The sequence below is a fragment of the Leucoraja erinacea genome, chromosome 10, assembly GCF_028641065.1.
Source record: "Leucoraja erinacea ecotype New England chromosome 10, Leri_hhj_1, whole genome shotgun sequence".
NCBI classification, from domain to species: domain Eukaryota; kingdom Metazoa; phylum Chordata; class Chondrichthyes; order Rajiformes; family Rajidae; genus Leucoraja; species Leucoraja erinaceus.
Window position 1 is genome coordinate 29,464,720 of NC_073386.1, and position 22,354 is coordinate 29,487,073.

Genomic DNA, 22,354 nt, shown 5'->3' on the forward strand with positions numbered 1-22,354 from the left:
ATGATATGCAGTCCACGATGTAGTGTGCTGAGTCTTAGGTTCCCATGGGCCCCTAATATGTACTATCCGTCTGTAGTTATATTATACAAATCCCATTCACATGATATCATTTAGCTATTCATTACACAAGCTTAATAATAATTAATGGGAAATGCCAAATCAAAGCCTGCAGCACAGTTTCTTTAAATTAGGAATCACAAGAGTAATGTTGAGAAAATACAATTAGAGCTATCAAGCTGTTTTAGTAGATTTTTTTATCAAGTAGTGATTTTCTAGTGGTTTTCTTTTTTTTTTTTAGATTTACAAGAAGGACAATCCAGTACTTTTTCGCTGGCTTGCATTAGGGTTTAATACCTAGTAACAATATAACATAAGAAGCCCATCAGTAAGTTGCCTAGACCCTAGCGCATTCATTGGAACATCTTTCTTCCATTTTGATTGTTTTGACTCGACAATCGCTTAAAGGATTCTAATAAGCGAGGAAAGTTACAATCCCCTATTATCTTCAAATCTCCTTGGTGGCTCAAGATAGCTCCCGAAACCTGTTTGTGCCAATTCTAGACAAACAGAAGCAATTATTAAGCCTTCAACTAACCCAATGAAATAATCAATGGACTATTCAGAAACCTTTCAGTCTCACCACTAGTTGACATCAATGTTACTACAATGTTAAAATTAATTATTAGTCCTCATATTTCTATTTAAAACGATCCGTTTATCATGTAGCCATTAACTTTTCTTGACATCTGAAACATTAGCATAATTTGCACTCAAGTTACTACCATCCTCTGTGATACCAAACTACATTCCAGCAAACTTAGAATGATCGCATGCCTAAACATATTCCTCATCTGCTGTTCCAGACTTCAAAATCGGTGCATTGCAGCTCTGAGGTATGGAATCGACTTGTTAGAGGTTTATACTCATGACCACTTGCTTCAAGTCTGCAACCTTCCTTAACAGCTGGAGACACTTGTTATCTGCCCCGCAGTTCGACATCAGCTGCAGCTATTGCATTCTCTTGATTAGGATTGCTTCATAATAAAGTCAATGAAGGTTACATTACTTGTTTATTTCAATTAGTAACATGATTTTTATTTAATTTTACCATTTCAATCATTTTTAAATATCTCTATGTTATCTGGTCAATGCTGGTGTTGGAGCCTTAATATGCAGACTCTCAGTTCTAATCGCCACATAGCCGGCTCCACACAAGGGCTGCCACAGAATCAATACCTCAAGTCTAGAAGGAGCCATATAGCCACAGGGAGAGCACGAACAATGGATCAAATCGAGCTCTGCCTAATCTGTTTCATTAATCTGGCACCGTCAGGACTGGTTGTAGCTGATTAGCAGATTCTGCGGATGTTTGACAAAGGTAGTTGTGCTCCATATTTCTTGTGGAACCTTTCTCATGTGTTTTAGCCCACATCTGAAATACTATACACTATCACTGCCCTTCTGTGTAGACTCTCTGTGCCACAGTGCTTGCAGACATCCAGGAATATTAGAGCAAAATAATCTGTGGATGCTAGAAAACAAAAACAAAAAAAGAAAATGTTGCACGCACACCAGGCAGCATCTATGGAGACAGAAACAGTCAATGTTTCAGCTCAATGACTCGTGAGAACTGGAAAAGTGAAAAAAAATAACAAGCATGTTTTGAATTGGAGAGAGGGTGAGGAATGGAGAGGAGAGAGAGAGAGAGAGAACAGCTTTGTTACAGTGCAAACCAAGAAAAACATTATTTTAAATTCTAGCAGATGAAGGCAAAAAAAAGAAAAGAAACGAACAAATTAACATTGAAATATTCAGCCAAGCCCATGGAGAAAAATGTTTGAATTCAATATTCAGTCCCAAGGCTGCCTCATGCCCAGACAAAAGAAATGAATGCAGTTCTTTCAACTCACATTGGGCTTCACTGGAAAAGTGTAGGAAGACAAAGAATGAGAGGGAAGAGCGTGACAGTATATTAAAGTGGTAGGTGACAGAAGCTCAGGTGACCATAGTCAGTTAAATGGAGATGTTGTGTAAAACAGTTACCTAATGTGCATTTGTTTTTTCAATGCATGGAAGATCACATTATTGACACTGAATGCAATGCACTAAATTAGATGAAGTGCAAATACATTGCTGCTTCACCAGGATGGACTGTTTGGTCTACGGATGGTGGACAAGTAAGAAGCAAAAGTGTTGGCGGTGCATCTCTCAAGTTGCATGAGGTAGTGCAAAGGGAACGGGAGTGGTTGGCAGAGATGCAAGGGCGGAAATCCCCGGGGGGGCCAGGGGGCCATGCCCATTTTGTAATCTAGATTTAAAAACTCGGTGAAATCTCCGCTTTCCGCGAGACAGTGGAGGTGGTACTGCTGATCGAGAGACGTCGGTCAGCGGGCAATGGGGGCGGGACATGATAATTCAGCGCGATCATTGGAGGAGGGAGGTGTCGGTCAGAGGCGGAAGTAGGGGGGGTGGAACTGAGGATGGAGCGTGGTGATTGGAGAAGGGAGATGTGCCAAAACACTCTCAGCAGCCCCGGACACAGATCTGCGCCTCATCCACAGCCAGGATCGATCCCGGCTCTCCAATTGCTGCCGAATCGCCACTGGACCATCCCCATCCTCACCCGAGTGTCCCCCCAGGGGTGGCCAGAGACGTTGGGAGTCAGACGGGAGCGGTGCCCCAGGCCCACAGCCAGCACAGAGCAGCGCTAAACCCAGCTCAACTCTGCCTGACCCGCCCCGTTAACCTACAGCCCTGCCTGGACGCGGGAAATATGGCCCAGGTTTACAGCCAGCGAGGAGAAGCATTACTGGTCTCCCGCCAGTCCAGGCAGGGCTGTAGGTTAACCCGGCGAGACAGGCAGAGTTGAGCTGCATTTAGCGCTGGTTTGAGTCTCCGAAGCCGTGTGTGTGTGTGTGTGTGTGTGTGTGTGTGTGTGTGTGTGTGTGTGTGTGTGTGTGTGTGTGCGTGTGTGTGTGTGTGTGTGTGTGTGTGTGTGTGTGTGTGTGTGTGTGTGTGTGTGTGTGTGTGTGTGTGTGTGTGTATGCACACGCAGTCGCCAAGAAATTGTGTCCCCCCTGTCCCCCCAATATTTTGAAAGCGATTTCCGTGACAGTACTCATACAGGAATTGATTCCTTCAGAGCGCTGAAAGGGGAGAGGAAGATGTGCCAGTGGTGGAATCCCATTGAAAACTATGAGATTTTCTGCTACATGAAAGCTGGTGGGGTGAGAGATGAGGATAATTCTACCCTCGATCTGAGGAGGAGGAGTGTGGGTGAAAGAGGTGCTGGAAATAGAACAATTCCAGTTAAGATTCATGCCCACTCTAGTAGAGGGGAAGCCACAGTTAAGAGAAATGAAAGACATGTCAATGGCACTGGTGTAGATCAGAACAAATAAGAAGGAGGAGAAACTGGAAGACAATAGAATCCCTACAGAAAAGTGATCTGGTGTGGATGTTGTGTTTGTGAATGATTTTGTAGATTTTACAGCATGACTTTATATCCACGAGTGAGCATCAGAAAGTATTGAGAGATTGTCAAAGAACAAACTTTAACCCTTGCGTTACTTTTCTTTGAGGAAGATGAGCCATTGTTTCCAGGCTTGATGATGCATCTTTTTGAATCTCATCAGAAACTTGCTCTTTCCTCTTCCTGTAACTAAGTCTCCCAACAATCAAACTAACAATCGAGTAGCATTGTACTCTGTCTGAACGACGGTCACACTAAACTTTTGCAGCGGCAATTGCTTCTAGTGGCCTCAAAGCTTTGGTTCTGCACCCAACCCACAATGACCTCAAGTTGGGATTGACAACCAGGCCTCAAGTCAGCCTGAAGAAGGGTTTTGACCCGAAACGTTGCCCATTTCCTTCGCTGCATAGATGCTGCCTCACCCGCTGAGTTTCTCCGGCAATTTTGTCTACCTTTCCAGCATCTGCACTTCATTCTTAAACACTCTAGACATCACAATCTGAGGCTCTACTGATATTAAAAGTCTCTGATAATCATGGACATATAAAATATTGACATTCATTTATTAATTAATTAACTTATTGAAATTAAATTAATTGAAAATTATCCTATTTTAAACATTAGATTATAAATTTCAAAACATTGTCAATCACTATAAATTGAAAAAGACAAAACAGTGACATGAAGAAAAATAAACACATCATTTACATTTGAAAGGAACAATGGAATCGTACTGCACCAGGTGCGTGAGGAATGGCTGATATATCACGGAGGTGCCATACACGAGAATCCGCCCACTTAGCTCAGCAAGATAGTCAATAGTGAAGCCAAATGAGGATGGACAGGTCAGACACAATGACACATGGCTGCCTTTGCATTGCGTACAGTGCGCAGAAGTGTACCAAGAGATGCACAGGCTTAGAAAAGCAGCATGCAATTGATGCCTTCCTCAATTTTTTCTGCATTCAAAAAATTCTGACCCAATAACTCATTCTTGGATCCAAATTCCAGCATTAACCTATAACCCCATGTGAAACAACCTGTAACAGTCTTGAAATAAATTGTGAGGGGTTCCTCAAATAGAGGCAAATTTCACTAAAATTCTGAAGTTCTCAATATTTTACAGAAACAAACCTCAGTGATTTTTTTTTTAAAAGAGCATAGTGTGTATTAAGGGTGCATGAAACCCCAGACAAGGCATGAGAAAGAATCGTTGAAAAAATCCAGAATTAATTTAATGAGTGGAGACAATTTTGAGAAAAGTTTGTGAACTGCATTACGTTCAAAATCTTTCTTGCAATGTAGATTCAATGCCAGACACTAGTCCGATAATGAGCAGCCTGAGTAAATTGGGAAAAATGTTTATATGTTCTATGACTTATTGATGCCCAAATCTCTCCACAGTTCCAAAATATTCCAAGCAATCAGAGGCTCTAGCTTCGAGAATACTTTTTTTTTTAAACTTAAAATAATTCCCTTTTAATAAATATAAGCCTGGAAATTATTTAATAATTCTAAATAAACTTTGTAATTACCTGCTTGAGGACGTGCTGGGCAGAGACCTCCTCATAGCCCCAGGGCTCATGCTATAATACGAAGATCCCTCCAAATCTGAGAGGGAGAAATTCGGGCCTGTTCCAACAGCTATTGGTACTGGAAAGAGTAAAGAAAAAGAATTCTTAAAAATACTCTCAAATTGAATCAGAATATTAAAATTTACAATAGGTATGCATCAGATTGCCGTCAGCTCATTTCTGGTCATTTATGCCTGGCAATCCTTTAATGAAAAAAAAAATGCATAATGTGCTCTAAATGTGAGGCAATTGTAGGAAATGGCATGACTGATTAGTATAAAATTTGACCTGGGATCATACCTATCACAATTTAGACAACTTTCAGTGAGAAAGCTAATGCAGTGTATGCAATAAGGCACAAAGAAAAATGGCCACATCTCAGCCCCACTGACTTCTAAGAAAATCAATCAAAGCTGCAATGCCTAATTTTAAGATCCTTTATCATTTGCTTCTTTGAGGTTGAATACCAAGAACATTTGCTTTTAAAGACATTCAGCATTTTTTTTTACAATATTCTCTCTGTTGCTTAACAGTTTGGAATTAAAATATGTATAAAATAAAAGCTATATGATGACATTATTATTCAGAACAAACTTGACAATAAGGTTATAAACAATGATATAGATGAACAATAATTGTAAATAGATTTTAAAATATTTAAAAAAGATGTACTCGGTATAATTCAGTTTTCATTTATTACAACATGAATCTGCTTATCTTAGTGAGGTGCACTATAATAACATGACTGGACTGATGCTATTTTTAAACTGATAACAATCAAGAAATTAGACTTTCAAATACCCATTATCAGTTTTGTTATAGTTTAAAAAATTAGATTCATAACTGCATTTAAACAAACACTCAAGATCACGTTAGATATTCCATCACCCAATTATAACTTTATAACATGTTAATTTTCAAATTAGAAAAATGTGCAATCTACTAACAATTTATGAATTTCTAGGTGCACTGTGTACTTCATCTATATAATTAAAGCTCAAATCTTGACCACTTCCTGTTTGCACTCCATATTGATTTTAGAAAAAACGCTACCACTTACAGCTGTGATTTTTGGCCATTTTACTCAGAATCTCCCTCTGCTACGAAGGACAGGAGGATTTTTCCCATCGATGAAAAATTAAATACTTATTAATGTTTCAAAAATGTTGAGAGTCTCTCTCCTGTCAATCACGCCATGAAAGCCATGCCCCTTCCGGTGGGAGGGGGAGGGCCTATAAAACCCAGAAGTGTGGGCATGGCTCAGTCTCTGCAAGATGGGGGAGGGAGAGGTCATGACTCTCTGTCTTTGGTGGCCTTGCACCCTGCTTGAAATTGAATGAAATTGCACTTGAATTTGGTGGCCTTGCACCCTGCTTGAAATGGAATTTCAAGGAATAGCCGTGAGTCACGTGCCAGTTCACCAGCCGGGAGTGAGTGAGCTGCCAGCACACCAGGCTTTGGTGACTGAGCTGCCAGCCCAAGAATCCATTTGGCCCACAATGTCCATACTAGCCCACTGGAAACTAGTCCCTTCAGCCCACAACACACATCCTAGCGTCCAGAAAGCCCCCACCCCACCCCATTGGCCATCAATATTGGAATTGGTGGAGAGGTGGAATATTGTGTTGGGGGACCAGCACTCCCTGGTGAACATGTATTTAGATCTGGGAACCTTAATCTAGTATTATATATAATTCTCTATAACCCTTTATTTCCCCCACTCTCTCCACTGTGCTCCTCCAAGACGCACATCTATTTCTCCCCTCCACCCACATTCCTTCTTCTAGTTTCGCAATTTGCAAATCTTCAATCCTTTTGTTTCACACCTTCTGTCTTTTCACCTGTGGCCTTTGTCCAACCATGTTGTGCTTATCAAATATCCTCCTAATCTGTATCCAGCTATTAGTTGCCAGGCTTTGTCCTGCCCTCTTCTTCTCCAGCAGCACCCCCCCCCCCCCCCCCCCCACCACCACGCAAAACAACCAGCCTGAAGAAGGGTCCTGACACGGAAATTCACCTATCCATGTTCCTGCAAGATGCTGCCTGACCTGTTTAGTTACTCCAGCATATTGTGTCTTTTTATGTAAACCAGCATCAGTAGTTCCTTGTTTCTACTGTTTATACATAATGACAATATGTTCTCTTTGCAAATAATTTGTAGTTCATTATAACCAACAGGAAGAATAAATACAATAGCACAAATGTTGGTTGATGTGCAGATGTTATATAACATATGCACAAATGTGTCAACCTTTCTTGTCAGGGTTCAAAACTCAAATACTAATATTCCAATGTCATAAAATGCTATTGAGGCCCAGGCAATAGTTGAGAGGAGTGTGCAGAAGAATCCGATACATTTATTTTCCTGGAGAGAGGTTAACTTAACTTGGTCTCGGTAATCTACCATAAATGTGGCAAATAAATTTTGCTTCAGATCAATAAAGGGAAAATTATTATAGAAAGGTTTAGGTAGAAAACTGTTGAACCATTTCTCTATATTTTTTTTAATTAAAAAGCTTGGGACGTAGCTTTATGTTCAATTTTAACATAATTAGGCTTCCTTTGTGCATTTCAAGTTCAAAGTAATTGTTACTCTCCGCCTACACAAGCAGTAATGCAAAATGCACAGCTTCCCACCCACCCCATCTCCGTGGAAATTGTTGATCTTCTCAATACTCTCGAAAAATGGCAATGGTTTTACATCCAGGTTCCATCTTGTCCTTAAGCTCATCAAAGGAAAATGGGCTAAGCTACAGCATAATCCATTCCAAGACTTTTCCTCTTTCAGTTTGTGCAAATTCTCACTTTTCTTTTACAACAAACCAAAAATGAACTATTTTATGTGAGGAATCTTTGGTAAAACTCAAAATTCTGTGCAGAAGCATAAGATGGTATATAAAGAAACAAGAAAAGGCTGAAGTGTTTGGGTGAAAATGCTGAATATTGCAGGGGTCTTTTTGTGTAAAAGTTTCTCAATTAGGCATCAAAGGGTGGCCAAAACAAAAGAAAAAACTGTTCCCTGCTGCTGTTCATGTAAAATTCTTTGCAAAGCAGGAAAAAGAAAGACACACAATCTTTGGGAAGTCGACTGCTTCAGGATTGACCTTCTGTGGCTTCACACATTTTCTCCTCAGGTGTTAAAGTCGTAAAGTATTTGATAAATGGCCACTTTTCTACCATAAAATGAATGTATACTAATTAAAATTGACAGGATAGTTTGGTTTGCCAATTTAACCTTTTCAGACCTGGATTATATGTTGCAATTTCCACTGCACAGGGACAATTAATGAACTTTACTGCAATATTGCAAGGATTAGTCAGTTTTGTCTTGTTTCACTATACTTTTATGTAAGCTTACAATCATCACAATTTTAGACACTTCCGTGAGTACATTTGAATGGGCAAAGAGATGGGAGATGCAATAGACTATTGAAGATTGTGATTTCAAATATTTCATTTTGAAGTATTTTTAAATGCCGCAAGTTTGAAGGGTGTTGACGTTCAGAGGGGTCTAATGTCCATGCGCATAAATCATTGAAATGTACCAGGTTGGCAGATCAAATAATTAAGCAGAAAAATAAAACATAGGCCATTCCTGTAAGAGGATTTGAGTATATGGCGGAGACATGTTGCTCGGATTATAAAGAGTTTTGATGAGTGCTCATGTACAATATAATGCACAGGACTGGTTTCTCCATTTAAGGAAATATATACACGATTGAGGGTGTGCAGTCAAGGTTCACTAGGTTAATTTCTGGTACGGCACGATTATCATAGTAGATGAGTTGGTGCAAACTGGGCTATACACTCATTTGAGGAATGAGAGATTATGTTGTTGTGCACAAACTGTTACAAGCTGTAACTAGATATTTTTCTTTGTAGGGTGTCTAGAACCAGAAACTCAGTCTCAAAATAATTGGTCAGCCATTCAGGAAGGAGATGAGAAGAAATGTCTCCATCCACAGGTTGATGAATCAACAGGGCTGTGAAGGCTCAGTTGCAGAATATATTTGAGGAAGAGATTGATAGATTTCTCAGCATTAAGGTGATCGAGGAATACTAAGTCAGTGCAGGAAAGTGGTTCAGAATCTACAGTTTGGTAGACCAGGCTCAATAGGCCGCATGGCTCTCTCATGGCTCAGAGTTCTCATAAGAGTTAGGATCAGGACTAAGTTAACAGCCTTTGGAGTCTGTCCTACCATTTTTTAAAGAAAGTAGCCTACCTATGCCACAGCACCAATTCCCACCACTGTTCCTCACAAACATACAGGGCTCTTGGAGGCAGAAAAAAAATGCAGATACTGGAATCTTGAGCAAAACGCAAAGAACTGGAGGAACCCAACAGCATCTATGGGGGTAATGGACAGACAACTTATTCTGCCTGATGCATCTCAAAGGGTCTTTACTCAAAACAGCATCTGTCTATTTCCCACCATAAATACTGCTTGGCAGGTTTAATGAATCTTAATTTCAGTGCAGTTAGGGTCCAGTTTATTCGTAAAACAAAGTGCTGGAGGTACTCAGCGGGACAGGCAGCATCTCTGGAGAGAAGGAATGGGTGACATTTCGGGTCGAGACCCTTCTTCAAACTCTCCAGAGATGCTGCCTGTCCCGCTGAGTTACTACAGCGTTTTGTGTCTACCTTCGATTTAAACCGTCTGCAGTTCTTTTTTACACGTTTTGTCCGCTCCACTGCAAAATCTCCTCAAGGTATGAATAGCACATGTTGGTAGATCAATTATGTGAATGCTCTGCTAATTGAATACATGCGTTATAACTAAAGACCCTGATGTTACTGTTGGGGGATAAATATATCTGACAAATAAATCTAACAGATTCCTGATTTGTGCTGAATTCGGTGATCACATTTGTTGCGTCTCACATCCCTGTGCTAAAGATATTATTATGGATCACCTTGTTAAGATTGGACTCTATATTCACACATCCTCACATCAGAAGTCATGTTGATGGTAATATTCTTTGTCCTAATTTATTTTTTTTACAATTGCTAATTGTGTTTAAACATGCAGCATGGTCAATTGAGCAATGCTGACAGTGCATGTGTGCTCACCCAAGAGAATCAATACTTTTAAAAGAGGGGTGATGCAAATGAGTGAAATCATAAACTAGCATGCATTTTATACATTTTATAATACAGAAAGGTTAGCTGCTGCTAAATTCTCAGATGTGCTGATAGCAGGGAGCATATGTCCTAAAATCTGAACAAGTTTCCGCCTCAGTGCTTTCTTGATTTATTGTGAGATGCTGTCGTTTATCCATTCTGTTATGCCTGCACTGCAGTACAAGATCAATTTCTGGCCGGAATAAGATTGTGTGCAACTCATTTCTAAAATTACTGGTACCTATTGACCAGACAATTATCTTGAGTTCCATTTACAAACACAATAATCCACCAACTTCATGGAGATTTCTGTGCAAGTCTAATAGGTTATTGATTGAGCATGGTTTCAGTCGAATGGGGATGCATTGCAAAATCAAAGCTTGATGCAAAGGCACTGAAAAGCACCCATGGTATACACTCAAATAGATAACCTCCTCATTGTTCAATAAAGTCATCCATTAATATAATTGGAAACGAGCTGTTCTCCCTTGATACTGCACACAAGAAATCAAGAGCAAATGAATATTTTAGGCTCAATGTGGTTGGGAGTGCTGGCAAAGCAAATGAGATACAAAGGAGGAGGCAAGGATAGCACTCGAGAAAAATAGCCAGTAACCGACCTTAGCAAGCACTTGGAAAGTGGTAAGGAGCAAACGCAGCAGGAAAAAGGCAACAAGGTCATCAGAGGAGACTCGAGAGAAGTTAGAAATAGTCCCAGAAGGTGGAAAGAGAAACAATGTTAGATAATAATCTGAAGGTCAGAAATTTCTGTGGAGAGGGAAAAAGTTCATGCTTCTGGGTGATGACTCTTTATTTTTTTCCTTTCAACTGTAGTAAGATTATTTCAGAGAGAGGAATCTTCAGCTGAAGTCATAAGATCACAAGGTTATAAGGAATAGGAGTAGAATTAGGCCATTCAGCCCATCAAGTTTACTCTGCCATTCAATCATGGCTGACCTATCTCTCCCTCTTAACCCCATTCGCCTGCCTTCTTCCCATAACCTCTGACACCTGTACTAATCAAGAATCTATCTATCTCTGCCCTAAAAATATCCACAGCCTTCTGTGGCTTTGGTTACAGGGAGGGGGTGATACAGAAAGTAGATTCAGGAAGTGGAGGTCCTCACTAATCGAAAGAAAGGGATGATGTGTACCTTTGTGGGCAGGGGGAAGGTGCATGGACCCCATATTTACAATCTGCAGGCACCGCAAGAATATGAGACAAATGTTTTTTGTGCAGCCTATTGGATACACTGGATGGGTGTTGTAGCAGGGTGGGGAAGAGGGGAACAATGACAATTTTAAATCATAGTATTCCTGCAAGAAACTACATTTGAGCCCAAAGGGATGACAGCAGTCAGTCCTGAGCCAGGTTTAAGGGACTTACGATGGCGATAGTTGTAAGCGTGATTAGACGTACCTGGGACTGGGGGTGTGAAAGGAATTATAGTTCATAATGTGGTTATGTTTAATCCGGGGAGAAAAGGATAGAAGAATTGAAGAGCATCGGAGTCAGTATTGTGAGTGGATGGGTTGAAGGGACTGAATACAAGAACATGAAATGGAAGCAAGAATAAGTAATTCCACCTCCAATACCTGCTCTGGCCTAAAATAAGATCAGCTCAACTTTCCTGCAGTATTCCTTGATTCTGCACACATCCAAAAATCTATTGATGCCAGACTTGAATTATTCAGTGACTGAGCCTTCTTGGGTAGAGAATTACAAAGATTTCTTCTCATTTCAAGTCTAGTGTCTAACTCCTTATTTTGAAATTGTGAACCTTGATTATGGGCATGCAGCCAGAGGTGAGATAACCATAAAACATAGAACAATACAACACCAGAACAGGCCATTCAACCCACAATGTATATGCTGACTATGGTCCCACTTCTACCTCCTCTACCTACATGTAGGGAATACATCCCTCCATTCTCTACATATCCATGTGCCTATCTAAAAGTCTCCTAAATGTCATTATATTATCTGCTTCCACCACCACCCTATTCTGTGTGTAAAAGACTTATGGGCCAGTCCCACTTGGGCAATTTTTCAAGCGACTGCCAGCGACTGTCAATTCGCCGGCAGTCGCCTGAAAAAACGGTGACTGGAACGGCGACTGTCAGAGTGGAACACACACATACATACACACATCGCTTCCTTCACCAGCCCATTATGTATGCGAGGGACAGGGCAAGCGGGGGGAGCGCTGTCTGAGTGCAATTCACTGTGCAAAGCCAATGTGATACAGATACACACCGCGATGAACAGGAAGGTTGGCGCTGTAATTAAGTCGGTGAAAGTACAGTGTACGGGAAGGGTCACGCAAGTCCCTTAAAAAAAGGGGGGGGGAGAAGGGGAGAGAAGGAGTGGAGACAACTTGTAAGAAGCCAGAGATACACGGCTGTGAAGCTCGGCGGACATTAACATTACCGATCGGTTATCCTTGGTTCTGAAAACTACTGCTTATGGATTTTTTCCCCCAATGTGCCAATGAAATTCACCAGTCAGCACGGGCTACAACCTACGAGAACCTACGACCTCCTGGCAACCCACTACCACTGCACCTACGGCACGAGAATTCTCGCTACTCTCCATGGCGGCTTCATTCTGGTCACCGCTAATTTTTCAACAGGCTGAAAAATACACGGCGAGCATAATGAGGCCGCGACTAGTTCCCAGAATGCGGGAACTCCACACGACCATGAAGCCGACTACCTGGCAACCACCCGCGAACATGTGGTGACCATCTGGCGACTGCATAGTCTCCTGCAGTCACCTCAAAAGGGGGAGGGAGAGAGAGAGAGAGGGAGAGAGATAATTTCCTTACAAACGCTAGGCCACAGCCTTCCCATTTTCACACATTGTACTCACCTTTTTTCCTGTAGAGGTGATAAACATATTCCCGTCACATATTTCCACCTATATTCCCAAAGTTATTTATAATTCCCTGGCGCTGCTCTACGACCTGGGAGGGTGCTGTGGCAGAGAACGGGAGTGACGGGAGGAGGAAGAGGGAAATGAGGAGAGAGATGGCGTGGGGTCATTACCCCCTCCCTCTCTGCCCCTCTCCCCCTCTACTCCTCTCCCCCTCTACCCTCCTCCCCTACCCTCTCTACTCCCCTCCCCTTCCTCTCCCTCTCTACTCCCCTCCCCTCCCGCTCCCTTTCTACCCCCTCCCTCCCTCTCCCTCCCTACCCTCCCTCCCCTCTCTCACCCCTCCCCCTCCCTCTCTACCCCCTTCCCTCCCTCTCTACCCCTCCCTCCCTCCCTCTCCCTCCCTCTCCTCCCTCTCTACCCCCCCTCCCTCTCTACCCCCCTCCCCCTCCCTCTCTACCCCCCTCACCCCCCTCCCTCCCTCTCAAGTCCCCTCCCTCTCACTCTCTACCCCCTCCCCATCCCTCTCTATCCCTCTCCCCTCTCCCTCCTCTCCCCCCCCTCCCCCTCCCCCTCCACCCCCTCCCCCTCCCTCCCCCTCCCCTCCCCCTCTACCCCCCTCCCCTCCCTCTCTCCCTCCCCCCCCCTCCCTCCCTCCCCCTCTCCCCCCTCCATCCTCTCTCTACCCCCCCCCCCCCTCCCTCTCTACCCCCCCTCACTCTACCACCCCCCCCTCTCTCTCTACCACCCTCTCTACCCCCGTCCCTCTCCAGGGAGTGGTGAGAATTGCGACCTATGGGTGAGAGGTGGGGATTGCGTTCGGGGACCAGCCCTCCCCTGTGACGCCGCATTGGGGGATGGGACCCGACGGGTCCCACTTGGTCTAGTCTTCTTTAAACACTTCCTCTTTCACCTTAGAGCTATGCGTTCTAGTCTTTGAAATTTACAACCTGGAAAAAGAATCCGACTGTCTACCCGATCTATGTCTCTCAGAACTTTATATACTTCTATCAGATCTTTCCTCAATCTCCGATGCTTAAGAGAAAAATGAATATTTTAGGCTCAACGTGGTCACATCTGTAAACTTGGAATATAATACATTTAATTTCTTGATCCAAAACATTAATATGACATGATCATTTGGTACTAATCCCGATCCTCATCCATGTCAATATAGCCCTGTGTGCTTTAATTTTATTCAATAACCTTTTGTTTTGTACCTTTCCGAAAGCTTTCTAAGTCCAAATATATCATATCCATTGGTTCCTCCAACACATTGATTTGGTAAGGTACAACCTCAAAATACTTGATCATTTTTTTTTTTTTTTTTAATATTTTATTTTATTAGAAGTAAGCACAGTCATATGGCACCAAAGTGCCTAATATATATTTTCATAATACATTTTATGTACAACTTGATCATTTTATAATACATAATTTTACTTTCATAAATCCATGCAGGATCTGCCCAATTCAATTATTATTTTGTAAGCTACTATTTCATTATTAATACCTTCCAACATTATCCCTGCCACTGTTGTTAGGCTAATTGGTCAGCAGTTCTCCACGTTCTCTCTTTCCCTTCTTTAATAGCGGTATTCCAAATATTATCTATGGTGATGCTTGAGAATCCATAGAATTTTGGAAGATGATAACCAATGCATTCACAATCTCCACAGCTACCTCTCCAAAATCTTCAGTTGCATGTCATCAACTTCTGGGGATTTTTGTGTTTTAGTCTCACGGACTTCTCCAAGCGCTTTTTTTAAAGCTAATCTTGATATTTTTTTATCAGTTCTTCATTCGCACTTGACCTGTTAATCTCCACTATTTCTGGACGTTGTTCTCTCTTCCACCAGCAGAGGCACAACATAGGGTTTAATTTATCTGCCTTTTTTTTATTGCTTAAAATAATTTCTGTCATTTCTTAATTGTTTTATTGCTTCTCCTCTCTCATTGTGTAAGGGGCCAACTTTAACTTTCCTCAACATTATTCTTTTCACATATGTCTAGAAGATTTTAGACTTTTTAATGTTTCATGCTTGGCTGCTCCTCTATACACATTTCCCTGTCTGTGTCAAAGTCTGGATCTTTCTTTGCCAGCTTCTGATTTTTTTCTAATCCACAGGCGTACTGCTGTTTCAAGCAAATTTATAATCCTGTTCCTTTGATTTAATATAATCTTTAACTTGTCTTGTCAGCCACTGCTGAACCAGTTTTCTTCTGGGTTTTTGTCTCTTCAAGGGATAAATCTGTGTTGCAAACAATGTTTCTTAAATGTTTGTCATTGTTTGTTTATCATCTTAACTTTAAATATAGCTTTCCATCTACCTTTTTAGTATCCTTTGTTTAGATTTACTACACTGGCTTCAAAGTATGGTAAATCATTTTTAATTGTTATTCTATCATATAATGATTATACCGCAAAAGGTCCCTTAGCAAAGGCATTATTTCTCATTGCATAAAAACCTGTTGGCTGTTTGGTTCATGGACCGATTGATTTATAAACCATCCCTTATCCACTACATGAAGTTGTCTTTCACACTGTTGCTGTCAATTTTGGTTGTCTGGTCTGCAGTCCCCTATAATGACTATATCATGCACCAACATGAAATAACCTTCCTTGCTATTTACAACAGCAATTTTCATATCTTGTGCAAACGTACTTATCATAACTTATGTTTTCACATCAAAGCTGTTAATGTATGTCACAAATGTCAGGAGTCCCAGGGCCGATGCTTGTGGTACACTACTGGTCACATACTTTAAACCAGAAAAGCAATTATCAACCACCACACTCTGCCTCCTATTATCAAACTAATCTGCCAACCTGCTCTGGATGCCATAGGCTCGGACATTCTGTACCAGCCAACCATATGGGACCCCTACAGGCCTACAGGAGCGGGGATGCAGGCCTCTACAGGCAGGCCAGGTACAAGCTGAAAAGAGGAATCAGAGCTGCCAAGGGAAGGTACTCTGAGAAGTTGAGGTGCAAGTTCTCAGCTAATAACTCTTCTTCAGTTTGGAAGGGCTTGTAAGAAATCACCAGCTACAAGAGGAAAATCTCCCGATCCTTGGACAATCGTTAGCCGATCAACGACCTGAACAAGTTCTATTGTGGGTTTGATAAACAGAAACATAACCCTGGTACCCCCTCACCACTTCACACCTACTCACAGCCTAACTCCAGTCTGCAAAGATTGGACCCTTCCGCACCCGCTCCTCCCCAACCAACACCACATCTACGTACAGCCTCACTCCAGTTTGCAAAGACTGGGCCCTTTCCTGCCCACCCCTCTCCAATCACCACTTACCACACACTTACAGCCTGACTCCAGTCTGCAAAGATTGGACCCTTCCGCACCCGCTCCTCCCCAACCAACACCACATCTACGTACAGCCTCACTCCAGTTTGCAAAGACTGGGCCCTTTCCTGCCCACCCCTCTCCAATCACCACTTACCACACACTTACAGCCTGACTCCAGTATGTAAAGACTGGGTCCTCGTCCACTACCCACCCCCTCCTTGCTGCCCAACATCAGTCTGGTCACTTCTCCATCACCAACAATTGAAATTGAGGATTTCCGCAGTCTGAAGAAGGGTCTCGACCCGAAACGTCACCTTTTCCTTCACTCCACAGATGCTGCCTGACCCGCTGAGTTTCTCCAGCATTTTTGTCTACCATAGAAATGGAGGAGGTGGAGAGGCTGTTCAGAAGACAGAAAAGCCGGAAATCTCCAGGACCAGACAATGTTTCCCCCTCTACTCTCAAGCTCTGTGCCGAACAACTGGCACCAGTCTACACAGACATTTTCAACCAGTCCCTGCAAACCTGTACTGTCCCTGCCTGCTTCAAAGTCTCCACTATTGTACCCAAAAAGACAAGGATTACTTAATGACTACAGGCCTGTCGCACTGACCTCTGTAGTCATTAAGATGCTTGAAAGGGTTGTGCTGGCCCAGCTGAAAAATATCACAAACTGGAGCCTCTGCAGTTTGCATACTGGGCCAATAGAGTAGATGACATAGTCAACCTAGTCAGCCTGCACTTCATCCTCCAGCACCTAGACCTCCAGAGGAGCTATCCAAGGATTTTGTTTGTGGATTTTAGCTCTGCATTCAACACCCACCTGGGCTACTACACTCCAAACTTTCCCAGTTGACTGTGCCTGACTCCCTCTGTCGGTGGATCATCAACTTCCTGACAGACAGGCAGTAGCATGTGAGGGTGGGAAAGCACGTCTCGGACAAGCAGACCATCTGCATAGGAGCACCGCAAGGCTGCGTACTCTCCCGTCTCCTTTCCTCTCTCTACACCAACAACTGCACCTCCACAGACTCCCCTGTCAACCTTCCGAAGTTTGCATATGACACAACCCTGTTTGGACTGATCCAGGATGGGGAGAATCTGCCTACAGATAGGAAGTGACACAGCTGGTGTCCTGGTGCCTTCGTAGCAACCTGGAGCTCAATGCTCTTGAGACAGTGGAATTGATTGTAGAGTTTAGGAGAGCTCCCCTTCCCCTACTCACCATCAACAACATCACAGTCACATCTGTGGAGCCTTTTAAGTTCCTTGGAAATATAATCACCAAGGATCTTAAATGGGGAGGCCACCATCGACTCCACAGTCAAAGGGGCCCAACAGAGGATGTACTTCCTGCAGCAGCTGAGGAAACACAATCTACCACAGGCAATGATGGTCCAATTATATACTGCCATCGTAGTCTGTCCTCACCGTTTGCATCATGGTCTGGTTTGGCTCAGCCACCAAGCACGAGAGCCGGAGGCTGCAGCGAATCGTTTGATCAGCTGAGAAGGTTGTTGACTGCAACCTTCCCTCCATTGACGAACTATACACTGCAAGGGCCAGGAAGCAAGAGGGTAAGATCATCTCTGACCCCTCTTAACCTGGCTACAAACTCTGTGAATCACTTCCCTCTGGAAGGCGACTCCGGACAGTCAAAGCCGCCACAGCCAGACATAAAAACAACTTATTTTCCACGAGCAGTAGCTCTACTCAATAACCAAAAGCGTGTAGCTTCCTTTTGCTCTGGTATTTTATTTCATTCACATGTTTAAACTATAATGCTTTATTCTTAATGTTTTAATGTTTTAAGTATTATTCTTAATTGTTTATTGTATGTCGTGTTGTTACTTGCGAGCGGAGCACCAAGGCAAATTCCTTGTATGTGTACAAACTTGGCCAATACACTTATTTATTCAATCATTCATGCATTCATTCATTCAATTATTCATTCATTCGTTATCTCGATCTCAGGATCGTATGTGCTTTAATTAAGACTTTATTCATTCTTCTAAACTGAGAAACAAGCCAATCCTGTTCATCTTTCCTCATAAGGGAACCTGCTTATACCAGGTATTTGTCTGTTGAAGCCCCTCTGAACTGCTTCCAATGCGTTAACATTGTTCCTTGATTATTACTGTGCACTCAGTTTCAGAACCACAACTTTTCTACATTTACCTAAATTCGTCTCAAGACTGAGATTTGAAAGGACAGAAAGGGAGGGGTTGGGGGAAGAAGAAGGCAGATTGCAGTGAAGGACAAGGGCTATAAGTTAGATGCTTATCTGTTCGCGGTCCCAGTCCAGCACTGCAGAGGGAAGACACAGTTGTCTAAGGAGTGCCCAATGATGATTGATCCCTGGACAGTATAATCCAAGTTTCCCTGTAAAGCTCCAAAGAACCACCACAAAGATAATGATGTCATCCTGCGCAGACTAACACGAAATACCTCAGCGGCACAAGGGCCTGGTCATATTTCCAGATTGCTGAAAACCACATGGAACTGATCATTATCACATTTCATTCACGAGCACATAGATTTTTAAATGTAAAATACTGAAATAAAATAGCTTTATTTGTGCTTGAATTCTAAGACGATAGGTTTTCTCCTTCAGTTGTGAATTGTTCACTAGTTTTGAGAAGTGTTTTTGAAGCCCCTTGTGTTCTATACAATTTTAAAACACTATTTAAAAAAATGTTTTTAAATATATTCCTACGTTTATCTACGTGGTAATTGCACAGTTTGATATCTAAAAATGGTAAGTACTTTAAATCACAGCACTTTAGAGCAATCCAATTTCAAATTATTGAATTATAAAACCATTTAATAGTTGTGTTGGAGTACAGTAATCAGTTTCTCCAAAAATTAAAAATGTTACGTTCAAAAATGTTTGACAGGCACTTGGCAGTGTTACTTTGCCTAAAAAGATACAGCATAATTTTTAGACACAAAATGCTGGAGTGACTCAGGCAGCATCTCTGGATAGAAGGAATGGGTAACTTTTCAGGTGAAACATCACCCATTCTTTCTCTCTAGAGATGCTGCCCATCCCGCTGAGTTACTCCAGCATTTTGTGTCTAAGTTCTGTGTAAACAAGCATCTGCAGTTCCTTCCTAAGTGCTTAATTTTTAGAGCCCACTTTAAAAGTGTGCCAATGAATGCGCATTGAAGGAAACTCCCAACATTGATCAATTCACCCTCAACGCATGGCCAGATTTGTGGAAGGGTCTGATTTGAGCGGAATGTGTTAAGATTAGTGATAAAGATTACAGAAATCTGATATGTCCGAATGATATTTTACATTGAAAATTTCCAAATCATTTCCAAATATTTTCCAAATCATGCCTAAATTCACCCATCATTTGACATTGGAAACTTCTTTAGAACATCAGTAATGGAAACTATTATTGTTGCACCACCAACAGGGGAATAATGTTTTACATGTAAAGATATAACAGATAGGATTTGATGGATAAGGATTAGGGGTTTCAATACTTATTGAATTAGAATACTATTAGTAGAGACAAGTGCAGAGATAATCAAACACCCATGTCCAACAATGCCATTTTTCCTCTTGCATCTCCATCAGATAGTTCCCCCAGTTCTCCTCCATTCCTGACACCAGGGACAATTTACAGTAGCCATTCAAGCTCCTAAACAGCTTGTCCAGGGAAAACCCTTGCAGTCACAAAGAGAATTTGCAAGCTCTACACAGGTAGCACGAGAGGTCAAGACTGAGTCTGGGTTGTTGGACCTGTATGTTAGTGGCATGATGTAATGCATTTGTTGCAGGTTTCTAATGCTCAATGCTAATCCGGGTATAGTTTCTGCCTGCTTATGATCAATTTGAAGAAGGGTCCTGACTCAAAACATCATCTGTCCAATCCCTCCAAAAATGCTGCCTGACTTGCTGAGTTTTTTTCCTCAAGATTGTAGCATCCCCAGTTTTTTACATCTCTATAGTTTCTGGTTGGTTGCAGTAATTTACTTGGACTAATTTCATTGAAATCAACAGAAACAGTTCAAAAGTATACACAATTAAAAGCACAATTACTTTCAACGCTAATCAAATTTTTAATTACTTACTGTCTCTTTTACAAAGTGCTTGATCACCTGTCCAAATGATACCATCCTTGGCTCAATGACAATTTTTGACTGATTCTGCTCTTATGAAGCACTCACAAAATGTTACTGTATTAAGGGTGTTTTAGAAATGATTGTTGATGAGATATTACTTTCTTCAGGATTATTAACAAGGTTTTCTTGCAGATCCAACACTTTTTAAATAAATATAAGCTACTTCAAAAAGCAGAATTATACAGAATGTAATTTAAAATAATTCAGCATCTTAGTTGAACGACATCATGTCTCCAAGAACACAAGAAGCACGAAGTGGGAGCAGGCCACCTTGTCCCTTAACATGACCTTGACTGATCAATGCTGGGGACTCAAATCTTCTTCTGTGCCAGTTCCTCACAGTCTTCATTTCCCTGACCTTTAAAAAATGTGTTTACTTCCACTTTAAAAACTATTAAAGATTGAGTCTACACAGTTATTTGGGTAAAGAATTTCAGAGATTCATCACCCTCTGCAAAGATTTCTGAGCACCATTGTTTTAAATGACCAGCCCCTTATCCTATAACTATGCCCCCTCATTGGAGACTTTCCCACTACTGAGAACATCTCCCTCAGGCTCTTGAGCCATATGGTCACCCTTATTTCTTGTTCGTTTTCTAGGTCTGCACAAAACTTGAGAGTGTTCAATTTACAACAGAAGTCTTTAATGCTTTACTCAATGCTAGCAGCAAGACAACTCAAAAATGGCTGCACAATCAGAATCTGACTGCACACTCACACTGTCTACAGACGGGATAAACTATATACTAAACATCTCCCTTTGTCCTGTTCAGTGCCACCTGCTGCATGGGAGGAGCAACGTGTTCTCCCACCCCAAACAGTCCACCAAATATCACACCTTAATTCTTCTAAACTCCAAATTTCTCTTACACTGCATTCTGTGCAGCATTTTTTGCAGCAAAAACAATTTTTTTATAGATATCGTAAGGACTCTGTTGCAGTATGCTTGAAATTACCTCCATGCTTCTCTCACTCTGCCACCATATCACTATTTCAACTGCACTTCCAGCAAGATTATTCCATGAGGAAACTCCTGCCTGTTGGTTTCACAGGATAAACTAAAATGTTAATGTTTGAGTCCTGCACTGGTCTAGGTCCAAATAAATCGGCAAACATCAGCTTGCTAGCAGAGGCAAGATTCATCAATTCAAACTAGAGCTAGCAGAGGCAAGATTCATCAATTCAAACTAGAGCAAAACAACAGTCCACTATGTCACAATTTCAATTTGCTGTAGAATCTAATAAATATCTACAAATACTCCTCATGACATATGACAAGTGCAATGTCAGCCATGGAAATGAAATACAAGTTCTTTGCATAAATTAACTGATGTTAGGATAGGGAAACTGTGCACCAGTTACTCTCATCTGGGCATGAGTTATGGAATGGGAAGTGTACTAAAGTATCTGTTCATAAAAACTACACAATGACACAGCTCCCTCCATTTATATAGTGCTTCTAATGTAGAAACAGTACCCCCATGCTCTGTTAGGTTTAGTAAAGATATTTTTGTGAATGTGAAAAAACCTTGGTAGGGAGGTGGGATTTAAGGAATGTATAAAGAATGAGGAAGGTACTGGTTCAAGATGAAATTCCAATGCACAGATCTCATGTATTAAAGGTACAAATGCAGCACAGTGGTAAAGTTGCTGCCTTACAGCGCCAGAGACCCTGGTTTGATCTTGACCATGGGTGCTACCTGTCTGGAGATTGTATCTTCCCCCTGTGAATGTGTGAGTTTTCACTCTGTGCTCCACTTTCCTCTCTGATTCCAATGACGTGCAGATTTGTAGGTTACTTCGCTTCTGTAAGTTATCCCTGGTGTGTAGGATAGACTAGTGTGTGGTTGATTGCTTGTCTGTGCA

At 41.8% G+C, this 22,354-nt stretch overlaps 1 protein-coding gene across 15 annotated transcripts in view; it reads right to left on the reverse strand.

The window, feature by feature from the left end:
* The window catches only part of nfia (nuclear factor I/A), a 678,190-nt gene that overhangs the window by 162,328 nt on the left and 493,508 nt on the right, over positions 1 to 22,354 (reverse strand). For all 15 annotated transcript variants that reach the window (XM_055641846.1, XM_055641838.1, XM_055641840.1 and 12 more), the window contains one exon: positions 5,008 to 5,125. In XM_055641846.1, the coding sequence (XP_055497821.1) occupies positions 5,008 to 5,125 (118 nt within the window). The remainder of the gene's footprint in view (positions 1 to 5,007; positions 5,126 to 22,354) is intronic.